This window comes from Dipodomys merriami, unplaced genomic scaffold (genome assembly GCF_024711535.1).
Source record: "Dipodomys merriami isolate MVZ:Mamm:240054 unplaced genomic scaffold, mDipMer1.0.p SCAF_8, whole genome shotgun sequence".
Taxonomy (NCBI): Eukaryota; Metazoa; Chordata; class Mammalia; order Rodentia; family Heteromyidae; genus Dipodomys; species Dipodomys merriami.
Window position 1 is genome coordinate 38396831 of NW_027206401.1, and position 26757 is coordinate 38423587.

Genomic DNA, 26757 nt, shown 5'->3' on the forward strand with positions numbered 1-26757 from the left:
CAGATCTCAGCTTCCTGAGTAGCTAGGATTCCAGGCGTGAGCCATCAGCTCCCAGCTTTTATTTCTTTTTTAATTTAATTTTTTAATTTAATTTTATCATCAAGGTGATGTACAGAGGGTTTATAATTACATACATAAGGATACATAAGGTAGTGGGTACATTTTTTGTTGAATTTGTTATCCCCTCCCTCATTTTCTTCCCACTTTCCCTACTCCCAATTCCCCCTCCCAAGTTGTACTTTGTTGTTGTTATTTTTAATGTACTATGTGATTGCTTTTTCCTTTTGTGTTTTTCCTCCCTATGGTTTATCCCCTTCCCTTCGTTAATTCAGGTAAACGTATATACAATACCCAAAGTACCAAACTCAAATACAGCTCCACTTACCAAAGGTCTTTCAGTAGCACCATCCTGGCCCAACCCTTTCAAACATGGTTTTTGGGAGAGTATTTATGATCCAATTTGTAGTACTACCTAGCATATAATAAACATTTGTTTAGCCTTTGCTGAATAGTGATCATAATATATGCATATATACTTACTTATTTTTATGATCAGGAAAAGTTAGATGTTTAAAACAAACTGGTAAAATTAAATATTTTGAAAGGAGATTTGCTTCCAAATGTAAAAGAAAGTCTTTAAACTCCAGGAAAGTTATCCAAACTTTCCACATTAGAACAATGTGAGGCTGTTTTATATTTAGGGAAATTAACACTAATAAAAATCTACACTAAGGAATGTTATATTTGTGCCACTAATTATCCAAAATAATCTTCATAGATCAATTTACATGTGCCTTTTAGTTGTTTTGCACATAGTAACTGCTAGATTCCACAGGTCACCTCTGGCTTCTGGTCACAGACTTGATTTTGTAATTCAGTAATACATGCCTTATCATGGGTGCAAATACTTGACTGAGTGAAGAGAGGAAGTTCAGATATCTGGGAAATAAAAATACTTCCAACATACCCAATTAGCATTTTCCCAGTATGTCTAATTCATATCCAAGTTCCCTGCCAGGCCCATAAATGAAAATTGCTGGTTTGTTTTATCTAATGAATACATGAAAAAATAGAATACCATGTCTCACTTTTGTAAGAAAAACTTAAGTGATATTTACTGGTATCATCATAAAGCAGAAACTATTAATAATCTTTGTGCATATTAAAGCTAATGCTTTAAATTTTTGGCTGTGGGATTCTTTCTCCCAATAAACTCCATTGAAGTAACTCAGTATATTAGAAACACAACAAATGCCAAAAAAAAAAAAAAAAAAAAAAAAAAAAAAACAGAACATGGAAGTAAAACTGATAGATCCAGCTCTCTTTCTGCCATCCAAAGAGCACACTTCTCCCACACTGCAACCTAATGACAACTCCTCTGACAAAGAGAACGTATTTCCTATATATTCTGTAAAGAAGTTTAACTCTAGTCATTAAGAAAAAAAAATGGGGCTGGGAGGTTGGCTCAGTGGTAAAGTGCTTGCCTCAAATGCATGAGGCCCTGGGTTTGATTCCTCAGCACCACATATGCAGAAAAAATGCTGGAAGTGGCGCTGTGGCTCAAGTGGTAGGGAGCTAGCCTTGAGCTGAAGAGCTGAGGGACAGCGCCAGGCCCAGAATTCAGCCACCATGACGACCAAAAAAAAAAAACATTAAGGAATTAATGATTCTACTTTTTCCCTTAAATTGTAGTCTATGCATATTAAATCACATTTTAAAATTTGAGTCCTTAATGATTTTTATTTCATATGAAAAATATCTTAAAGACAGCATTTGCTAAAACATAATTACATTATTTTGTCATTGTACATATTAAAGCATCATGAAAATTATCCAATCTTAAATGTTTGTTTACGGTTGAAAAACAATGTCTTTTATTGTACTCAAAGTCAAATATTTAATGACTTGGGAAATGAGACCAAAACCTTGACCTCCTTGCTACCCTTAGTGTGCTATTTCCCTCCCCCCTACAGACACACATAATAAGTAATATTTCTATTTAATCTGTTATTGTCCTGAAAAGAAAAGAAAATGCAGTGGTATGTTAGTCTATAGCCCACAGAAAAATCTGTAGCATTTCAATGCTTTTCAGTTATGAGGTTCCTTTTTTCAGTGTAGTCCTTTTAGAAAAATATATGTTCTTTCAGTTACTAAAATGTTTAACTTTTTAAGATTGCATGTCATATAATGATGCTAAATGCAAGTTTCTAAGTAACTAGAGTTGATGTTCAAATTGAGACATCTTTGAAAATGTAGTCATATTAAACTGTACAATCAAGCTAAGAACACTTTAGTCATGAAACATACCTAAATTTAAACCAATTATTTCATGCCTGAATTTAAGAAAATTATCTTGCTTGAAAAAATCTAAATTTCAGTATTAAAAAGGTATAAAGAGTACTAAGGCTATAGCTCAGTGATGGAACACTTGCCTAGCATTCAGAAAGCTGTGGGTTCAATCTCTAGCACCAGGGAAAGAAAGAAGGGGAGTATAATGAATATGTAATATCTGGTGCTCATGGTTCCCAACTATATTCTTATGTATTTGGGAGATTTGAACAAGGAAGATATCAGTTTGAGGCCAACCTGGACAGAAAAGTTACCAAAAATACTGATCAACCCATAGCTGAGAGAAGTTACTTGGGAGTATGAGATCAGGAAGATTACAATTCCATATTAGCCTATGAAGATAATTCTTTGAATGTCCATCTCAGAAGAAGAAGTTGGTAGTGTTGAAAAGTCATCCAAACAAATTCTTTGAATGTCCATCTCAGAAGAAGAAGTTGGTAGTGTTGAAAAGTCATCCAAACAGGGAGCCTAAAATAAGCATGTTGTGGTCCAGGTACCCTCTTTTTTTTTTGACAATGGCATAGTTTATTTGTGGTCCAGACACTGTCTTTTCTTGAAAATGACATAATTCCATTTTCTTCACCTCTGAATGGATACTCCATTATGGATATTTAAAATCTTATCTAGGTTGATTTTCTAGATTGACTATTGTGAATAGTGCTGTAATAATCATGAGTATCCAAATATCTCTATAGTATATTGACATATATTCCTTCATATATATCCAAGAGTGGTATAAGAGAGTCATGTCATACTTCTTTTTTTTAAACTTTTGGAAAAATGACTTTTTTTTTTTAGTTTAGTTTTGTTTTATTTGGATCTTGCTGTGTGTATAGCTCAGCCTGGCCTAGAACTTACCTTGTAGACCAGGCTGGCCTTCAACTTGTGGTTTCCGGATTCTATCTCCTCTGTATTAGCATTAAAGGTAGACACCGTAACACCTGGGTTATTTATAGCTTTTGAAGAAGTGTCCTACCAATAGTGTATAAAAGTGCCTTTTTCTCCATATCCTAACCAATATTTCTTATTTTATGCTTCTTTTGAGAATAGCTATTCTTTACTGGAATAACATGATATCTCATTGCATTTCTAATTTGCATTTCATTAATGGCTAATGATACTATTATTTCATTTGTTGGACATTTTATTCTTTTGAGAAGGGTCTATTGAGATTGTTTGCTTGCTTTTTTTTTTGTTTTTTGGGTTTTTTTTTGGTCAGTCATGGGGCTTGAACTCTGGGCTTGGGCGCTGTCCCTACGCTCTTCAGCTCAAGGCAAGTGCTCTACCACTTGAGCCACAGTGCCACTTCCGATTTGTCTAGTGGTTTATTGGAGATAAGAGTCTCATGGACTTTCCTGCCCAGGCTGGCTTTGAACCGTGACCCTCAGATCTCAGCCTCCTGAGTAGCTAGGATTACAGGCTTGAGCCACTGGTGCCTGGCCTGCTTGTTGTTGTTTTTTTTTTTAAATTAGATCATGTGGTGGTTTTAGTTTCATTTCTTGTTCCGTGTGTGTGTGTGTGTGTGTGTGTGTGTGTGTGTGTGTGTGTGTGTGTGTGTGTGTGTGTGTGTGTGTGTGTGTGTGTGTGTGTGTGTGTGTGTGTGTGTGTGTGTGTGTGTGTGTGTGTGTGTGTGTGTGTGTATTCTGGTTATTAATCTTTTTCCAGATGAATAGTTGGCACATATTTTCTCCTCCCTGCATATATTTTCTCTTCTTCACTCAGCTGATTATTTCTTTTACTGTACAGAAGCTGTTTAGTTGATGTAACCTCACACAACAATTTTTGCTTTTATTTACTCTGTCTTGGCAGTCTTATCCAGACAATAATTGCCTGAACCAAAGATTTATTGTATTCTCTTATATTTTTTTTTACTAGTTATGTAATGTTAGACTTTACATTTGGATCTTTAGTTGGTACTTTTATGTAGAAAGAGAGAGGGGTGTGATTTTTATCATTCTTCTGCAATGTATGTTTTGTTTTTATCAAGAATCACTTCCTCATAGATACCATTGTTCCATTTGGCTTAGTTTTATGCCAATTCATTTTTATTACTGTGCCTCTGTAAGAAGTCTTGAAATTAGCTATCATGATCCCTCCAGTTCTGTTTAAGTTGGTTTTGGCTGTTCAGGGTTTTCTGTGTTTCCATATGAATTTTAGGATGATTTCTTCTCATTTTCTGAAGAGTGTTATTAGTATTTTGGTTGGAATTGCACTGAATCTGTCAATTGGATCTGACAAATCTCCAAGAAAAACAGTGTAGAAAAGGAGTACTTATTTGGCTCAGAGTTTTGGACATTTCAGTGCATCAAGGTAGAGAGGGCATAGCAGAGCAAAGCAGCTCATCTCATGGTGGCTGGAAACAGAGAGAGAATGCTCTAACAGGCTTTTTCTTTTTTTTCCATTTCATTCCATCAGTATATAGATTAATGCAGCCCCTTTTCAGAAGGTACCTTCCACCTTTAATCTCTCTAAAACCTACACATACTTAGTCAGAGAGGTGCTTTATTAATCTGGACACTAATCAATATAATCAAGTTGATAAATTAAGATTTACCATCACAGGAAGGCTTTCTGCTTTTTTTGTTATCTTCAATTTCTCTTATCAGTTATTTCTAATTTTATTTTGGAAATCTTCAATTTCCTGGGGTTTTCCTTTTTTTATATATATGTTTTATTTTAAAAATACTGTACAGAGGGGTTACAGTTACATGAGTAAGGTAATGAGTACATTTCCTATTGAGTTGTTACCTCCTCCTTTGTTTTTCCCCTACCATCCCTTCCTTCCTCACTTCCCCAACTTCTCCCTCTCCCCCTCTGCCAAGTTGTAAAGTTCGTTTTCAACATAGTGTCTTGTACATCTCATTGATACAATGGGTCAACCTATATCCTATTTCAGCATTTTGTTATGAGATTGCATGAAACTGTAGACCTTCTACATGGAAAGGACATAGCTAGCAAGATCAATAGAAAGCCCACGGACGGGGAGAAGATCTTTACTAGCCATACAATAGGCAATGGTCTCATATCTAAAATATACTTAGAACTCAAAAATCCTCAAAGAAACAACTGTCTGATAAACAAGTGGGCTAAAAACTTAAAGAGAAACTTCTCTAAAGAGGAAATAAGAATGGCCAATAGCTCAACTTCTCTAGCCATGAAAGAAATTCAAATCAAAACAACATTGAGATTCCACCTCACCCCAGTTAGAATGGCTATAATCAAGAACTCTAATAACAACAGATGCTGGAGGGGGTGTGGACAGAAGGGAACCTTACTGCATTGTTGTTGGGAGTGTAAACTTGTTCAACCACTTTGGAAAGCAGTATGGAGGTTCCTCAAAAGACTCCATGTAGAGGTCCTCTATAACCCAGCAATCCCACTTATGGGCATTTACCTAAATGATCACAAACATGGGTATACTAAAGCTACCGGCACAACTATGTTTATCAAAGATTATTTACCATAGCTAAGATATGGAACCAACCCGCATGCCCCTCAGTAGATGAATGGATGGAGAAAATATTTATATATATATTCTATGCCTCCATCAGAAAGAATGACACTGCCCCATTTCTTAGGGGTTTTCTTTTGATCAATTTTCATTGTTTTTTTTTAAGCTATTGTGTGTGTGGATGAGCTGTCTTTCTTAATTTCTTATCACGTTCATCCTTAGTTTATCATAAAATTGCCATTGATTTTTTGTGTATTGTATGCTGTAACTTCTCTGAATTAATTTATCAGTCCTAATAATCTTTTAGTAGAGTCGCTAGAATGCTTTATTTATATGTATCAGCAGTATCTTATCTTTCTTAATAAATTTGATTAATGTGGTTTATTTTTAATGTATGTAGCTTAGTTTAGAAACTATCTTTGACTCCAGAGTCCAGAATTTTAGAACACTCTGTGTGTGTGTGTGTGTGTGTGTGTGTGTGTGTGTGTGTGTGTGTGTGTGTGTGTGTGTGTGTGTGTGTGTGTGTGTGTGTGTGTGTGTGTGTGTGTGTGTGTGTGTGTGTGTGTGTGTGTGTGTGTATATATCTGGGGTTGAACTCAGGGCCTAGTTGTTGTCCCTGAGCATTCTTTTGCTTAAGGCTATCACTTTACTACTTGAATCACAGAGGAATCTAGAAAGATGAGAGCAGAATAGGAGTATTAATGTTTAGATTCCTCATTTACTTAGCAAGCCAATGTGTTAACTGGTTTTGTGTGGTGTTAGATACGCACATTCATATGAAAGCAGAATTAATATTCATAGAGGTTTTAATTTTAACCCTCATAGCCTGTTCTGTGTGCATTTAGTCATTGAGAATAAATTAATTTACTTATTTTTATTACATTGATAATGGTGCTAATATCAGCTGTAACAGATTTTTCTCAAAGATTCCTGGCAAGAGTAGTTCTGTCTCCTTGGGACTTGTTGGAAATCAATTTCTTGCTGCCTTAGACCTAGTTAGAAAGGAGTAAGGGAAAAGGAATAGCAACTCACCCAAGAAAGAACAAAGCTCTCAAAAATGTGAGAGCCATTCCTTTGCTAAATATATTGTTTTCTCTTGCATCCTTTGAGTCTTATCATCATCCTGGAATACATAGTCATTTTATTTGAATTCTTGGAGAAATAAGAATTGAAGAGATTAAATAATTTATTCCAAATCACACTGCTATTTGGTAATATTCTAAACTATAATACTTGGTTTTTTGGATAATATCTCCCTTTTTTCCTTTTGAGTTGTGTTCTTGTTTTTTAATAAATATGTAAGCTTTTATTCATTAATTTACTTTAGCCAGCATTTTGTCTGAAGAATACTTTTTGATGAGTCAGAAAACTGATTTCACCAAACATTTTTAAACTAAATGGCTTAACTAAAAATATAAATGTAGTCTTTTTTTAAAATATAGCCAAGCCAGTATCAAATAAAAGCATTGACAGTTTTGTCAAAAAATTTAAGCTTGTCATCTGTATTGACTCTAATCTTATGTTTTCATATCATATTGATGACTTAACTATTTATATCAGTTATTAAAAAATTTATAAAAAATGTTCAGTTCTCTTTTTAATTTTTTTATTATCTGTAAGTAGTAAAAGGGAGCTACTATTCAATACATCCGTTTATGAAGACAAAGCTTCTTTAATCTGTTACCCTTTTCATTATTCTTCCTCATCCCTCCCAACTTTATGTGTTTCTTAATTATGTAGGATTTGATTAAATTTAAACACTGTATTCTCTCCTCCTCTTCCTGTCTTGATTCATTTACTCCTTCTCCTTGATTTCACCCTCTACCTTTGGACTACTTGTTTCCTTGTACTCATTTTGTTGGGCTGTGAGTTAGCCTTTCTAAGGAATTACACCATTTGAATTCTTGCGGGAAAATAATGTATTTCAGATAATACATGTTTTCAGGGTTTTTTAAAATTTTCAAATGCTAAAAACAAAGTGTTTGCAATTATATAAGTCAGGCAAAGAGTACATTTCCTTTTGGATAATGTCACCCCTTCCTTCTCTCTCCTAGTTTGTCCCTTCCCTACTACCTACAAGTTACACAGTTCATTTTCAACTTTGTGTCCAGTGAATACTATTGCTTCATTTGTTCACACTTTGTATCTCTATTTCTGTGCCTTCCCTTACACTCCCAAAGGCACACAAACAAGAAAAAAAGAAAAAAGTAGTAAAAAAAATAAAAATCTCTTGTTTCTACTTCATAGAGTTCATTTCAATAAGCATTATTGATAGTAATTGTGCCTTTTTTTCAGATTACTTAAGCCTTAATGACTATCTCAGAAATATTTGAATAAGTTAGTAAATGAATAAAAAAATAACAAACACATTTTAGTTACAGTTTTTGCACAGTTTAACATTAGGGAATGATAAGGTTTTGTAGGTAATCAAATTTGTTTTTAGATAAGAGAAAAAAAATCTGCCCTGTCAAAGTTACACTTGAAATGCCCCAGTCTTTTGCCAGAGATAGGTAGACTTTGACAGATTTTTGACTGATGAAACTTCAGCAAGGCTTTGTGGTTAATAGAATTTTCCATCTTACCTAGTATTAAATAGCTTCTGCCAGTAATTATGAGAATATCAGTATTTGAACTTAAATAATAGGTGAATATATTCCTTTATTCAAGTCAGAGAATCTGTCAAGATCAGATTTTATTTTCTTTGGCTTTATGTAGAGAAAACAATACATTTTTAAGTTCCTATAAAACTTTATGAGGTGAGGAGGTGGGAGGGAAGGGATGGTAGGGGAAAAACCAAAGAGGAGGCAACAAGGCTGGATAAGAAAAGTACTCATTACCTTGCTCATGTGACTGTAACCCATCTGAACAGTATTTTCACAATAAAAAACTTAATCACATTAAAAAATACTTTATGAAATACCATTTTTCTAATATTTATAAAGATTCTTTCAGCAATGAATATTAATAAGAATAAAAGAAAGGAGTGATTAGTGGCCTATATTTGTTGCCTGTTCAATGATAGAGTTTATGACTAGTATACACAAGATTCAATCATCAGCTCTACCCTTAGCTACTTCCCACACTCCTTTATTTTAATATATGGCAAAATAAACTCATCACCAAAATAAGTTAAAGTTCTGATAAAATATAAAATCTCAGGCTTTAATACTTCAATGACTGATTAATTTGTATTGAATTTCTTCAAATGACTTTGTATGCTATTTTTCTCTTCTCTAAACTCATTGAGAGATTTTCTTTGAGGTACTTCTGGTTTTCTCCAGATTATCTGTTCATCTTTATAAGAATATTGGTTGCTGGGCACTGGTGGCTGATAAGAGGATTTACTTCAGGGTGAATTTTAATAAGCACTTTTCTTGGATAGGTTTATAGACTCAGTTAGTTTTCTGTTCCTGACTAAATACCTGAAACAATTAATTTTAAAAGGGAAAGGTTTCTTTTGGCTTGTGGTGTCAGTTCATGCGTGGTAGGTTTTAGAGTGTATGGCAAAGCAGCTCATAATGATATGGGAGCCTGTGATAGAATAAAGCTGCTCACCTCATGTTCTTTGGAAAGCAAAAAGATGAGAGAGAAAAAGATCAGCAACCAATCTTCCCTTTGAGGACTTGCCACCAGTAACAGACCTCCCACTAGTGCTCTACTTATTAAAGTTTTCATCACCTTCCAGTACGGAGACTAAGTTTTTAACAAATGGCCTTGTGAGGAACATTTAAAATCTACACTATAGCATTTTCCTATTGGTTCATATCTGCCAAACCATGCAAAGTGCATTCAGTCCACCTCCAAGAATCCCTACATTTCAATCATTGTAGCATTCCTCAAAAGTCCTAAGCCAAATTCTTCAAGTCCCAAGGTAGACTATGCTGGGCCCCTGTAAAAAACAAAATAAACACATACTTTCAAGCCATAATGGCATAGGGTAAACGTTCCCATTCCAAAAGGCAAGAATAAGAAATAATGTGGAGGAAGCAGACCAAAGCAAGACTGAAATCTCGAAGGACAAACTTTAAATCCTCAGTCTTCTCAATTGTCTCCTAGCACACATCGTAGGGGATGTGGGCTCACAAGGCTCGGGTGGTCATCCTTCTTTGGTTTTGCTGGTTGCAGCCCACCAAGGCTACTCTTTCAGGCTGTCTTGCATGCTGCTTGCAGTTTCTCTAAGTAGGGACACTCACACAGTGTAAATGCAACTGGAGACAATAAAAGAAAGGAGTGATTAGTGGCCCACATTGGCTGTCTGTCTGTATGTGCCTTCTCTCCTGCAAGATATTTCTTCTTTGGTCTCCACTTGGCCCAATAATTACTTCAACCACATCCCTTCCAAAGAGCCATTACTTTGATAAAAAATAATGTAGTTATCTGTATGAACAAACTTTTTCCAAGTGTACATGATGTGAATGTAAACATCATGAATCATGTCTTAAAATAGACATCATTACACATGTTGCACTCTAAGTATACTCAAAATTTTATAGAATTTTTTATAAATCAACTTGTAGGCTTAATAATAAACATGTTATGTATTTTTTGATACATACTTTCTAAAATAAAAATGGTAGAGAATTTATGAATTAGACATTCTGTTTTCAAAAATTAGTAATTGTTTTTTATTTTTAATATATATTTTATTGTAAAGATACTGTACAGAGGGGTTGCAGTTACATGAGCAAGGTAATGAGCACATTTCCTATCAAGCATTGTTACCTGCTCGTTTGTTTTTCCCTTACTATCCCTTCCTAGTAATTGTTTCTATAGGATGATTTTTCCAAAGTATTAAACTGCAATTTAATGAGCTGTATTTTTATATAAACTGCTTTCCTTATTTTTAGGTGATGGTGTTTGTACATGCTCGGAATGCCACTGTCAGGACAGCTATGGCTCTAATAGAAAGAGCAAAGAATTGCGGCCAGATTTCCTGCTTTTTACCCACACAAGGACCTGAATATGGACATGCAGAAAAACAGGTAAGATGCAAATAATAGCAACATGTCAACAACTAACATCCTCAGAGGGCCACATGTAGCAGATATTGTAGATATTAAAGGTCTACCATCTATATAACTTTGAGAAATCAGTTTTACAGATGTATTAACTTTCTCACTGCATAATTTTTCATTAGCGCTTCCATCCATATGGTTCTAAGTGAAGTACTGTTCCTAATGTTAAAAAAAATAGTTAAAATATAAAATACTCTTAAATGTCATCAACTAGGTTAACATCTAGAATAAATACATAAATTTTAAAGTTCTCAGTTTTAACTCCTAAGATTAATATTGATAGGTATCAATCTAAATAAGCAAAAGTTCTTTTTAAGAATGTAAAGGAATCCTAAGAACAGAGGTATGAAATCAGCTTTCTTACTACTCTTCATATGCCTGAAGGACTAAAGAGCCTGGGGAAACACCTCATCCTTGTTAGGACAGCAGAATCTTTCATCCCACCTCAGGTTTACCAAATAGGAGTCCTTCATTCAGATTCCCAGGTAATTTTACACATTACAGTTTAAGAAGAATTGATTTGGGTAATTTGAGTATTAAATATCTTAAGCTTCAGTTATTTCAATACAATAATGATTTTGATCAAGATTGCTTAAACTCAGGTTATCACTCACTCTATTTATAAGACATACAAAAATAGTTCTGCTAATTTCTCAAAACTAATCCTTTAAATTCTTTCCATTAAGTTTCATCTAAATTCAGGGGAAGGAGATTATACAAACTGTAATCTTACAGCCAAGGTGGGCATGCTTTTCTAATTAAATTTTTATTAGTACTTAGCCTTTCCTTTGTTGTCTCTGACTTCTTTCTTGTACTACAGGAGAATTAGTTGTGACAGATTATGTATCACTCTGTCCCTTTAGAGAAAAGGTATGCAGACTCCAATTTAAAGCTATGAAAGTAAATTAAAAATCACATGGTATAACTGTTTACTGAATAGCTACTTCCAGACATTATGTTGTGCATTTTCAACATGATTGGCTTATTGTAGTATAATTAATTACCCTTACTACACTGTGAATTCACCATTTTGTTTTGACATTTTAAGTTCTGACTGTACTAAACTGATGATAGTTGTTTTGAGCATTTCAATTTAGAGTTACAAAATTTGTTCATTTTTTTATTTTATAATTTTTTTATTATATAACATCTATTTTACTCTTGTGTCTTGCAGTTGTTATCAGTCATGAATACATAAGAGTTTTTGAAAAGTTTTGGTATTCACGAATCTTATTTCCTTTACAAATTAAAAAAAATGAATAATTCTGTTTTAAGCTAAGTCTTGAGAGCCACCTTGTGGATTCCTGGTTATTTCATACCCCTCAGTTCCAAGAGCTCTTTCCTTTCTAAATATTTTATAATTATTATTTAATTTTATATAATGTAGAATATTTGCATATTGCTTAGTAATGCCAGTCATTGCTTTTATTGGGGATATATCTTATTCAATCCCTACAACAACCTATGATGGAATTTTCTACTGTTATTACACCTCTGTATTGAATATCTGTAATTCAAGTATGGCATCAAATATTCTAAAACATATTGTTATAATTTATGTAGAGATATTTTGAGATTGTGTTTGTTAAAGGAACTGTTACCAAACAGAAATCTATAGTATGGTACTGAAAAAGTATTAGAAATTAGAAGTTTTAATAAAGTTGGATAGGGTTCGAAATCCCTAGTTATTTTTACCTGCTGTTACATTTTTTATTATACTTGATTTTTATTCTGATGGCTTTTGTTCTTGTAAGGCAGGCATTATCATTGATTTTATCTGATCACTTTTCTATCCTTTAAAGATTACAACCCCGCCCCCCCCAAAAATCCACTTTATAAATAAAGTGAAATGGAGACTGTAGGTAATTTTACTAGTGACTCTGTCTGTTACATAGTAAAGCATGATTTGAGCCAGTCTAGCTCCTAAGCCCATAGTTTTCATGGTGCTGTACCCCATTTCTTCAGAAGCAAACAAATAAAACACAACTTGGATGGGACTTGTTTTCTGGTAGAATCAGTACTTAAGTTTAAATTCAGTTCCCCACCATTTGAACTACAACTCTAACCCTTCAAATCTGGGACTTTCTAAAACATTTAGTGCAAAGTCTTTTTTTTTTTTTTCCAGTAAAACAGAAGACTGTTAAACCAAAAGATATTTTTTCTCAATGTTTTCTCAGTACTCCAGAATTTATGATTTTTATATTTCTCATTTGATAAAGTTCCCTTTGAATGTGAATATTAATTTCTTTTTTTATTGTGAACATACTGTACAGAGGGGTTACACTTACATGGGCAAGATAATGAGTACATTTCTTATCAATCATTGCAGACTCCTCCTTTGTTTACCCTTCACATCCCTTCCCTGCCTCTCCCCCCCCCCCATCCATTCTTCCCCCTCCCCCCCCACCAATGTTGTAAAGTTTGTTTTCGACATGACAACTTGTACTTCTCATTCTTGCAACGGGTCCACCTGTATCCTTAAACGACTTGTTTTTCCCCTTCTCCACAAATTATACCGACATCAAATATAGTGAAAGCAGGGGTTATGCTGTGGTGGAGGGACATACAAAGCAACAAAGAAATAATCTTATAAATGCATTAGAAACAAATGCATGAAAGAGTGAATATTAATTTCTAAGAAATTCCTAAAAAGCTATTATTGTGATGGTAGGAAATATTTTATTCCTGTGATTTTGAAAAATGGAAAATTAAATCTTTGAAACATTAAAATTAGAAGGCATGTATGCTGTGTAGGTGCACAGAAATTTATCCTCATGGTCCTCATTAATGGAAATGTAGCTAAGTCCCTACTATGCTGCAGTTATGCTTCAACTCCAAGGGTTTAATGTAACTTCCTGACTTTCTAAGTAAGGCCGTTAAAGGCAGGTTTTTGCAATGTTATTCAATACAGTAACACTTCATTTGCATAAGTAGAGCTACACTCATCTTATTATTCATATACTTATGTGTGTGTATGCACTTTCACACATGAAAATGAATATAACAATGCTATTTCTTTATGGTTTCTTTGTCTTAGCCACAGCTGAAATTAATCTTGTAGCAATTTTATCTTAGAACTCTTCACTCTATTCCAGTCTTTAATCTCCCTGTCACCCCCAGAATGGAAAAACAACAACAAAAAAAAAAAACCCTGTATTTCTAAATTGTCCAATGAAATAAAGTAGCATGAAAAACATAAAGTGTCCCAAGAATAGTTTCAACTATGGAAATAAGCTAGAGTGTCTTATTTTGGGAATACTCTTTGAGACCCAGTGGAAGAGGGCACATGAACACATGCTCTTGAGATTTCACCTTAGGTTTCTACACAGTTTGGAAATTTACTTTCTCTTCTATCAGGAAATATATGATATATATTCTCATGTAAATATATATGTAAATGTGTATACACATATGTAATATATACCTACTCCAATGGTTTAGTTTAAGAAATAAATGGAATGATGAAATGGCATATGAAATTGTTTTGAAAGCTAGCTCAAAATGATGAGTTTATATATCACAGCATAGAAATCTTTTTTCAGAAATATATACTAATAACTAAATTTTAAAATGATGAAAAGATAATGCACAATATGAATATAATTTCTCCTGCATACTATTACTTTTTGCCACTCATCACAAAGAAATTGTCTCATGAATCCTCTGTTTTTGTAAAATATAGAGTACTTCAAGGAAGAGTGAAAGTTTTATATTTTATAGAAGAATGTGTATAATTAGGGATGCAGATATTTTCATTCATGAACCATTGTTTTTATGATGATTTTCATTTTTAAATAATATCAATTAGAATCCTTAGATTCTGTTTCATTCACAATCTCAAATATCTCCACCTCGCTTTTAGGGACAAATTTTTTAACAAGCCTTAAAAATTCTAGTACTAGATTGAGTGTTCCCTACCTACCTCTATACTGAATCTCCCTGATTTATGGCAGCAGGAGTATACAATAGTGAATTAGTGTAATTAGTATAATACCGTGGTTTATTTTTTTCTTTATATGAAACTGTAAGTTGGAGAAAAGTAGCAAAAAATCACTAACTGCTTAATTGGATTTTGGTAGCCTGATGTTCTTTTAAGAGAAGATAACCTACTATAAAATAAAGGCTTCAAATCTAGGCCAGCTTGGATTGTAATTTTGACTTATCTACACACTCTAACATAGCCTATTTAACTTCCTTATGCCACAGGTTTACTTCATCCAAAGTAACAATGATACTTGTATCTTAATATTTTAGTAGTAGGTAAGGTTATATACCTCACATAGTGCAAAACAGTGTTGTAAATGGTTATATAAGAGTTTTGAAAGGAAAGATAACAACTTTAAAGAAGAATAGACATAATTTCACCTCCTGGGAAATGAAGATAAGATCAAGCCTGGCTAGAGCAGAAAGTTTAAGTGAGACCCTATCCTAAAAATAAAAAATACAAGCCTCATATGGTAGAACATTTTTGTAATCCCAGTTACTAGGGAGGCAGAGGCAGGAGGTTTGAAATCCAGGACCCACTGAGGAGAAAGTGTGCAAGTCCCTATCTCAAATCTAAGCAAAAGAGAATGGAGACATGATTCAAGTCTTAGAGTACTTGAAGTCCAGAGTTAAGCTCTCAGTACTGTCAGAGAAAGCAAGAAATACTGAGAGAAAAACAGAGAGAGGAAAGAGAGAGAGAGAATTTTCTTTGTCCCTTACCAGTTCCCTTCACCTTGCAATCTTTTCCAAGAAAAGATGAAAAGAAAAAGTTAATTTACACCAAGGGTTTTTTGTTTGGTTGGTTGGTTTTGTTTTTTTTCTGGTCATGGGTCTTGAACTCTGGGCCTGAGCACTGTCCCTGGCTAGCACTCTACCACTTGAGCCACAGGGCCACTTCTGGTTTTCTGATGGTTTGTTGGAGTCTCACAGACTTTCCTTCTCGGACTGGCTTTGAACCATGATCCTTCAGCCTCCTGAGTGGCTAGGATTGCAGGTGTGAGCCACCAGCGCCCAAGGTTTTTTTTTTTTAATTTAATTTAAATTTTGCTGGTATGGGGAGATTTGGACTCAGAGCCTCATATTCTCACTCTGCTTTTGTGCTGACAGCTGAAAATCTACAATTTGAGCACACTTGTAGCCAGCCTTTTGCTGGTTAATTGGAGATGGAGTTCTATGGACTTTCTACCCAGGTTGATTTAAAACCATTATTCTCCAGTTTGCAACTTCCTTAATAGCTAGGATTACATTCATGAGCCACCAATGCCTGGCCAACACCAACATTTTTATCACAAAACAATTTTTTATATGAAACATTTTTCTGATGTTAAATGTAGCCTTCACACATAACAGTGGAGAAATTTAAGAATCATTATTTTGGACTTTAAAACATGGCATTCAATTCTAAGTTAACATGTCAACTTTAATTCAATAGAGTGTTTCTATTCATTCAACCTGAGTGCTTTTATAAATAAGGCAAAGCTCCTACCTTTGAGACTTTTAACTATTTTCACAGGATTAGGAGGTAAATAAATATACCTATATGTGGAAAGCAAAAAGTGAAACGTGACTTTGGAAAAGAATAAGTAGCTCAATATGAATACAAAAAAGAAGTAGATTAATTTTGGCCAGTAGTCCTGGATTTCTGTGGACAGTAATAAAAATAAAGGAAATTAAAAGGAGACAAGAAAGGCTGTAACAGAAAAGTATGGATATATTTGGAGAATAAGTATGTTCCTGGACTGGTGATGGAGGCAGAGAAATTATCAGCATGTTCAAGGCTTACCTCAACAAAACAAATATTGTTCTTCTTTTGTCTAAACATATGTTATGTGAAGGGTGAGGGATATAGGTTTGGGTCAGAATAAAGGTGACTTAACTCTGTGCTTAGGCTTTTGGACTTATGTGAGTGTGAACACACTGAAGATTGTTGAAAAGCTGAATTATAGACCAGATCTCAAGGCTGAAAGGGAGGATTCATTTTTCTGTAAGCAGGTGTATCCAGGGCACTGGATGAAGTTCATTCTATTGTAGTCCAGCATGTAACTCACTTTGAACAAATAAGGTTCCTTCTTAGAAAACATAGTAAGTAGCATTGGTATTTTGTCTTCATTTCTTTTCATTGTTTTTTTTTTAATTTTAATTTTATTGCTAAGGTGATGTACAATGGGGTTACAGTTACTTAAGGTAGTGAGTACATTTCTTGTCGAACTTGTTATCCCCTATTTCGTTTATTACTTAGTAAATTTCTACTGAAATTTCTTATGAAATTAGTCCATACATGTTATTAAGAAACATTTTGGAAAGCATGGTATTTGCCATGTTATTTCTCTCATTTTAAAATATTTGAGTATCGGAAGCTTTCTGAATACAGACAGGTTAAATATTAATTCCTAGCCATAAACGGATTTATAGACACAACATTTAAAGATCAAAAAAATCACCACTTCATAATGTGATTTTAAAACTTTTTATTTAAACTTATTTTTAAGATGGTCAAATTAATAAAGTACAAGTTAAGAGGAGGCTTCTTTTTTGCTAACTAGTAAGATCTAGTTAGATCATCCTATAGTAATAAATACAAGAGCCCTTGTGGGAACCAGGATCATCTTTGAAGAGAAATGTCAGTACTGTCTTTGTCCTAAATTAATGTAAATAGCTAGCATAACCAGACTAGCCTATGGAAATTGACTATGGCAAGAAGTCTAATATGTGTCATTATCAATTGATAGTGCTCACATAAGTCTCAAACTAGTTACAGTGGTGGTCACATAGCAGATATGTGATGAGTGTGAGTATATTACCAGATACTTGTCACCAGTATCAATAGACTACTGGCAAGCTATTTATACTGCATTGAGAAAATCATATGTTATGTCAGTCAAAAACTAGTAAACAAAAACAAAAACAAAAACAGCCAGATATAGTGACTGACACCTGTAATCTTAGCCGTTCAAGATACTGACATTGAGAGGAACCCAGTTCAAGGCCAGCCTTGATATAGGTATAGATACATATAGCTAGGTGGGTACAGTGATGCATACCTGTCAACCCAGCTAAATGTAAAGCATAAATAGGAGGATGATGGTTGAGGCCAGACCAGGCAAATAGTGGGGCCCTATTTTGAAAAATAACACAAGTAATAAAGGATATAGATATGCCTTGTTTAAAATAGAAAATAAATTTATATAAGAAATGACTAGAGGGGCTGGGAAGGTGGCTCAGTGGTACAGCACTTGCCTTGCATGCATGAGGCCCTGGGTTCGATTCCTCAGCACCACATAAGCAAAAAGAAAAAAAAAAAGAAATGACTAGAAATTTGAAATCATTTTTCCTAGCTTTTTGTTCTGTGTGTGTGTGTGTGTGTGTGTGTGTGTGTGTGTGTGTGTGTGTGTGTGTGTGTGTGTGTGTCAGAGAGAGAGGGAGGGGGAGAGAGAGAAGTGATAACATATAATCATACTTAATCATGTAAAATAAGCGATCACATAAATTATGTTTCTTAAAAATCTTAAAACTAATATATGGGCTAAGATTGGTTGGTTGAAATGCAGCATAAATGTGTGGGGTAACAATGAAATCTCCCCTTATATAACTAATGTAAGAAATTAAAAAAAAGAAAAGAAAGTAAACTGAATTTTGAATGTGTGGTACATCAGTTGACAGTGGCCAGTGCCCTGGCATTAGAAAGTCATTCTCACACTTAAGGAAATTAAGAGACAGGGAGTCAAAGTGATTAAAATGTGGAGAATAATGCAGTAGCAGATAGCCACAGGGAATAACATGATCATTGTTTTGTTTGTAAAATAAATCCATATCTTGGGAAACCAGCTAGAAATGTGAATATATTGGGAAATATTTGGAAAATATCATTTGGAATTGGTTCATGGAATATGGAGGATTTGGAAGAAAGATTAGGAAGTTTCTGATTTCTAAAAGGTGTCTGACTACTTTACATTGCTGAGAGGGTAGCTTGGTCACAAAAAGAGGAGAATGGTAGATTGGGATCCGTTTGGAGGGAGGTCATGTGTTTATTAGGACATGCTGAGTTTAAGATGCCTCTGATAATTAGAGATGGAGCGTAATGCTGAGTTTGAGATGCCTCTGATAATTAGAGATGGAGCGTAATGCTGAGTTTGAGATGCCTCTGATAATTAGAGATGGAGCGTAAGCATATGGTGGAGTCTAGTGTATCAAAAGAGCGTTCTAGTTTGGAGAAGGGAGCTTACCTACAACTCTAAAGGAGCTTTGATATATATATATATATATATATATATATATATATATATATATATATATATATATATATATATATATATATATATAAGCCAGGCACCAGTGGCTCACGCCTGTAATCCTAACTACTCAAGAGGCTGAGATCTGAGGATCGCTGTGCAAAGCCAGCCTGGGGAAGAAAATCTGTGAGACTCTTATCTCCAATTAACCACCAGAAAACCAGAAGTGATGCTGTGGCTCAAGTGGTAGAATGCTAGCTGAAGAGTTGAGGGACAGCGCCCAGGCCCAGAGTTCAAGACCTGTGACTGACCAAAAAGAAAAAGATAATATATAAGAAATGAATCTATATTAAATGTTGTAAAATCTTTATATAAAGATAGATATAGAATATCTATCCCGATAACTATAGAATATCTAGTTATTTATAATATCTATAGCTAGCTAGCTAGCTAGATACATAGCCCAGCCATAAGTGAAAAGCCAAGCAAGAACACAGGAACTGAGTTCAAGCACTGGTACCAGCACATGCACACATATTAACACACAAAAAGGATGCACATAATTTAGTATAAATAAAACAATGAATATGAGGTTTCTTGACATGAAATAATCTCAGATTATCCAGTTGTCTTCTGAATAGATAAATTGCAACAATGAGATGTACAAGACGTTATGTCGAAAAACAAACTTTACAACTTTGGTGGGGGGGGGAGGAAATTGGAAGAGAAACAAAGGAGGTGGCAACAATGAAATACAAAAAAATATATATATATCTTTCTGCAAATATCTTTCTGGAAAAAATTTGATCCTTAATCTTTTGTTTATTAGATTAATTTGAGGGGCAACTAAATAAGCTCATCAAAAAACACAGAAAGGCTTTTAACCTCACCTAGGGAAATGTAAATTAAAACATGATCCAGGTCTGTGACAATTACAATTTAAAATGTGATATTCTACAGTAAAGCATGAAGCCACTGGAATTCTCATCATTACGGATGTAAATGTGAAGTATTACAGCCACTCTGTAAAGTTTAACATACATTTACCATATAACCATATAACAGCTCCAGTATTGCTATTTACTAGAGAAATGAAATTATATTCTCTCAGTCTTCCTTTTTCTCTGTTGCACATGCATGTGCACACACACAGAAACATATGTATCCTAGAAACTTGGCTTATGAATACCCAAATTGGAAGTAATCCAAATGCCAGTCAATTTGAAATTAGATTACCGAACTGTGATATAGCCATCCATACCAATGAGTGCTACTCAATAATAGAAAGGAATGAAACACTAATGTATTCAGAAACTTGGGTGGGTCTTAAAGACATTTCAGCAATTTAAGCTGTGTGAAAGAAACTGGTCCAAAAAGCTTATACATTATTAGATTCAATTTATATAGTATCCTTTTTTCCCTCTCTTTCTCTCTATCTCTTTCTTTGAGAGAGTAGGAAGAGTGGGGGGATTAGAGATCTAACCCAGGGCTTTATACATGCTTGGCAAATGTTCTATACTGAGCTACTTCCCCCACCCCAACCCTATGTAACAGTTTTGATATGACAAAAAATAAAAGGTTAAAGATGAGTGCTTGTTATAAAGAAGTAGCACAGGGTTATCTGGTTGTTGATGGTTTGTTTGTCTTGTGGGGAGGGTTGATATGTTTTCATTTCAGTATGAAGCATCTGTTTGATATCCTGGCAATAGTTTCAAACTTGATAAATATTTATAAATATTTAAAACCATAATATAAATAAATAGTGAAATAAATAGTGAAAATAGTTAATTTTGTTATATAATCATTTAAGCCTATGATTTTTTTGTGTGTATTCCTTAAGCCTCATCCCGAAGATTGTAGTGTACTTACATTATGAACTAGACCAGACTAGAAATGTGATATTCAGATTCAAAGATAATTAAGAATAACCAACAAGATTGTGGTCACAGTCACATATCTGTAAACAATACACAGAATATTAAAATAGAAATAACTGCCTGTTAAGTGCTTCTTAATTTCTCACAAAGACCATGTCTATACAAAATCTTGGTGTCCATGGCATCTGGTTGCATGTCAACCTACCTTGTCAGCACGGTATCAATACTCCTGATCCACTTGCTGACTTCAGAGAAAATTCTTAAGGTAGTTATAAGCTTCCTGTTTTTAATTTCTTTCTGTGCCATTATCCCCATATAAAATAACCCCATATAAAATAATATTCCAGTGTATGTGGTCCACAGAGGGCAACCATGTGAAATCACAGGACAGCTCTAGGCAATAGTTTTTAGTTTGTTCTTTTATTGTCTTGAGGTGTCTACTCTTGAACATTAGAGAAGACATATTAATTTGTAATTAATTTCTTAGCAAATATTCTATAATAGACTTTATGCTAAAGTTTTCTTGTGTTCATAAAAGTTGCTTTAAGCAGACCAGCAGTATTGTATACAGTCTAAACAAATTAAGACAAACACAGTATGATCCAAATGCAGGAACTTGTTCAGTGTACTGTAAAATGATTTTACAGGCTGATTACAGTGTACAAAAGTAAAATAAGAATGCACTTTTTTAAACTTGAAGAAGACAATCATTAAGTATGTGTTTTGTTGTGGATTCTAATAAGCTCGGAAGTGGCGCTATGGCTTGAGCAGTAGAGCCCTGGCCTTGAGCTGAAGAGTGCAGGGACAGCACCCAAGCCCAGAGTTCAAGCCCCACAGCCGAAAAAAAAAGAAAAGAAAAGAAAAGAAAAAATTGACAACTCTAATATAAGCTCAAAATGAAAGCATTGCTATTTATCTGCTTGGCCACTAGATGGGGGAGTTTGCTAATCTATTATAGTCTTATAATTGTACATTTCATGAAGTACTGTTTTCTTATAGCACTTTCTAGTTAGCTATTTTTAATTTAGTAATTTGAAGTTGTGACTTAAGCTATGCATTGGTGGCTCATACCTGAAATCCCAGCTACTCAGGAGGCTGAAATCTGAGGATTACAGTTTGAAGCCAGAGTAGGAAGGAAAGTCAGTGAGACTGTTATCTCCAGTTAACAACCAAAAATGCCGAAGCGTAACTGTGGCTCAAGTGTTATAGTGCTAGTCTTAAGCACAAAAGCTCAGGTACAGCGTCCAGGCCCTGAGTTCAAATCCCAGGATTGGCATAAAAAAAAAGTTGTGTCATTGTGGCAATCTGGATTAGAACTCTAGTTTCTTGAAAATCTCATTCCTTGCCAATATAACATTTATTTTAAAAAATGAATAAAACTTTAAAAACTCTTAAATTGTTGAGGATTTTCAGCAATAGATATATAGAAAGAGATAGAAAATAAAAGCTTTGTCTACAGAAACATTTTATATAACGTTAATCTATAATATTTAATTTTGCAGAATATTTTTTCTAATATATAGTAGGTACCAGTGAATTTTCAGTAAGATCTGCTATGACACTTAACACAGATTGCAGATAAGTGTACCAAATCACATGTCTGCACTCAGGTAAAACTAAAGAACATATACCTGAACAAATGCATTTCATAAATAACTATATATATATATATATATATATATATATATATACACACACACACACATATATATGTATATATATATAATTATTTGTCTTTTACTATCCATTGGATTTACTTGTAAATTATATACATATTCTAGTTATTACAAATGAGGGAAAACATGCAGTCTATGTTTCTTTGGGTCTAGCTTACTTTGCTTATTATAATTTTTCCAAGTCTTCCCATTTCCTTATGAATGGGGTAATATTCTTTCTGATGGAAGCATAGAATTATATTGTGATAATTATATAATTATGTAATATATAATTGTGTTTATATAAACAGCACTCTAAGCATTCACACAGTGAGAACAAAGGAGGATATTATTAGGAGAGGATCACAGTGGCTCCAAAGCTATGTGCATATGACCATATAAAACAAAGCTATCAAAATTCCAAGAAATGGAAACAAACAAAAGGTTTTTATTGTACAGCTCGCAGTCTTTTTTCTTCCACACCCTCCCCCACTTGGTCTATTCCTTTTTGTCACTGGTTTGTATTTTTTATGCTTTGTCTTGTATATAAGTTTATCTGATTTGGGGAGGGGAAGGGGAATCAGAAATAGTGGGACAAAGGGTAAACCAATTCAGCTGTGATATTCACAAGACACTGTTAGAAATGATCTATACAACTTGGGAGGGAAGAGGGACTTAGGAGGGGAAAAAGTGGAAGAAAATAAGAGAGAGGGTAGCACTGTTGAAAAAGAAATATACTGATTACCTGACCTATGTAACTGTCATCCCTCTTTATATCACCTTTACAACAAAATTTAAATTAAAAAGAAAAGACATGATCAGTATGTTCCCATCAAAATCTCCATGAACACCACCTGAGGTGAAGAGAGTTGGTTCATTAAAATGAGGAAAGGCCAAAGAGAGCCATAGGGTATCTCAGTAAAATCAAAAGGGAAAGTCTCCCAGTTAAACATTATAATTGGTACTGTGAAATTAGAGATGGTAAAATTAGGCCAATGTGTGAAATTAAAGATAGGATTATTTTTTATAGCCATTCCTCTTAAAAGTCCTGACACACCAAGGGTGTTGGAGGTTTGGAAGAGATGGATGAGAATTGATTAAGATGGATTGTCTCATATGCTGACATGTTGAATTAAACCCCTCTGTTCAACTACTTAAAGCTTTTTTTTAAAAGTTTATGACACACATTTATGGTTATTTCTAGGGTAATATTTTTGGAAAGGTAAGAAGCAGGTAACATTGATTGATTGATTGATTGATTGATTGATTGATTGCAAGAAGGGGCAACTAAATGGAGAGAAGCTGTTCACTTTGATTCTAATTTTGCATCATGTTTTATTGTCTACTTTTAGGATACATAACAGAAAACTTTTAAATGTGTTTTATATAAAACATTATAAACTAAGAATCATATCTTAAAAATAACTTTATATTAATTTAACAGATATGTTAAATAATAATTATTTTTACATACTAAATAATACTTTTATGTTTTATTAATGCCTACTCTAGGTACAGAAGTCAAGAAATAAGCAAGTTCGAGAATTATTCCCAGATGGTTTTAGTATTCATCATGCAGGAATGCTTCGGCAGGACAGAAATTTAGTTGAAAACTTGTTTTCTAATGGGCATATAAAAGTCCTGGTCTGTACTGCCACGTTAGCCTGGGGTGTCAATCTTCCTGCTCATGCTGTTATTATTAAGGTAGGGGCTTACTTTCCTTTGCACATGGATTTGTGTGTGTGTTTTAAAAGAAACCACTGGATTGATTTCTTTAGAAAAATACTTTGGTATGGTTGGTTGCATTGACTTTAAATGTTATCTTTATGCAAGACCAGAATTATTTTCCTCAGTAAAAATCCAGTTTATATTGAGAAATTTAACTCTATCACAGATGATGAAGGGATTAGTTAAAGTACACTTTTGAGATCTTGCCATATTTGCCCAATTTCACTATTCAGCACTTCAGGATTATATTTGTGTGTGTTTATGTAAATTTTATTAACTTTTTCTCATCTAGGGAACACAAATATATGCTGCAAAAAGAGGCTCCTTTGTTGACCTTGGAATTTTAGATGTCATGCAGATATTTGGCCGAGCTGGACGACCACAATTTGACAAATTTGGAGAAGGAATCATTATAACAACACATGATAAACTCAGCCATTACCTGACTTTGCTCACTCAACAAAACCCAATTGAGAGTCAGTTTCTGGAAAGCCTTGCAGATAACCTAAATGCAGAGGTAAGTTCTCATGAATAAAAGGTCAAAATAGAATCATAAAATAAAATTTGAATTGGTTGCCGTTTTGCAGCATTTAGGAATGCATTGTATTTCATGCATAAGAGAAACTAGTCTGTCATTATGGTTGGTTAATTGTCAGCAGGATAAATGTTGATGCAAAGACCAACAAGACCTCATCTCTTTAATGATATTTTTAATCTATGAGGTTTTGTTATAAACCAAAATCCAACCCAGATAATACAAATGAGGAAAACAGCAATAATGGTAATGAATATCTTTATTTCACTTTTATAAAGTTTTAAGTGAAGTCTTAAAGACATACAAGGTTCATATAGCTCCTTTACAGTAAGTCATTTGAATATCTTAGCTACATAAATTATGATTTCTTTTTTGTTTAATAATTTTTAATTGAGATTAAATGATTACATAAATTTCACAGTATTGTGGGATAGTGATACTTTAAAGTCACAAGTACATTTTAGTCTTCACGAGGAGCATTGTCATTAAACTATGATTTCTTAAATTGGGCTAGAGTATAATTTGTGTATATGTGTGTGTGTGTGTGTGTGTGTGTGTGTGTGTGTGTGTGTGTGTGTGTGTGTGTGTGTGTGTGTGTGTGTACATGTGTGTGTGACTTTAAGATTTAAATAACGTATCTCAGAAGCCAAGGTGGCATCTTAACTGGTTAAGAAAATAAACATTTTTGTAATTTAAAGTGTATATATATATATATATATATATATATATATATATATATATATATACATACATATACATATCATTCAAATGAAGTTTCATTGTTTTCATGACATTTTATTTATCATTCTGTATTTTACAACTTTCAAATCCTTTCTTTAATGTTGACTTAATTTTTGAAATTAAGTAGAATATAAACCTGAAGTAAGTATATATAATATTTACAATTATATCCTACTTATAGTATGCAAGTCCTATATCAAGTTACTTCTTTTTTTCCTTTTTTTTTTTTTGCCAGTCATGAGGCCAGAACTCAGGGCCTGGGCGCAGTCCCTCAGCTCTTCAGCTCAAGGCTAGCACTCTACCATTTGAGCCACAGCACCACTTCTAGCATTTTCTGCTTATGTGATTCAGAGGAATTGAACCCAGGGCCTCATGCACACGAGGCAAGAACTCTTACCACTGAGCTACCTTCCCAGCCCTATCAAGTACTTCTTAAACAGCTTATAGAGATTTCACTTATGTCTTTTTAGAGAACAACAACAAAAGGCACTCACAATGCACGTCTTCTGCTAGCAAACACATAATCCAAAAGGGAAGACAAAGACACAAAGATGCAGTGCAGTGATGTTGGGAAATAATGTTTAATTTCTACAGAAGCATCCAGCAGAAGGATAAGATACATTTGGCTCCCCACTGTCAGGACAAGAAAGGTTACTCCCCAGCACAGGTCTGCCCTGAAAAGCTATTCCTCACTTCACTTGCTAAGTGCAAATTGTTGCATTCATAAAATAAGGTTACTCTCCCTGGATTGTTCTGAAAATATCTGTGCCCAATCAGTGCAAAGCTGTGGTATGGCATCACTTGCTGTGATATTTCCTCAGCTCATTCATCCTCACAGCCTACATTGAAATCTTAATTGGATAAATAAATGCTTTCCATAAATCCCCTATAACAATTTTTATATAAATATACATAGCCATATACTTATTTGTACTACATACTTATGATTATAAATTTACTTAGTTTCTTTTTACAGGTTTTCAACCACTTTATATACAACACAAATAAACAAGAAAACCTTAAGTTTGGATAGATGAGTTAGATATGAATTGATACTTTAGTTGTATTTCTAACTCGAATTGTGTTTCTAACTCGTAAAATGTGGAGGATATTTTATATTCTTTAATACAGCATAAAGCCACTTTTGTGTCATGAGTTTTCTTTAAAACTATTTAAATACGCATTCCATGCTA

General features: G+C 33.9%; 1 protein-coding gene across 1 annotated transcript in view; it reads left to right on the plus strand.

Annotated features, from left to right (window-relative positions):
* Ascc3 (activating signal cointegrator 1 complex subunit 3) overlaps window positions 1-26757 on the plus strand; it is a 232900-nt gene that overhangs the window by 84896 nt on the left and 121247 nt on the right. Inside the window, exons 14-16 of the mRNA XM_070010685.1 lie at window positions 10648-10782; window positions 24073-24264; window positions 24581-24805. Coding sequence (XP_069866786.1) covers window positions 10648-10782; window positions 24073-24264; window positions 24581-24805 — 552 coding nt within the window. The remainder of the gene's footprint in view (window positions 1-10647; window positions 10783-24072; window positions 24265-24580; window positions 24806-26757) is intronic.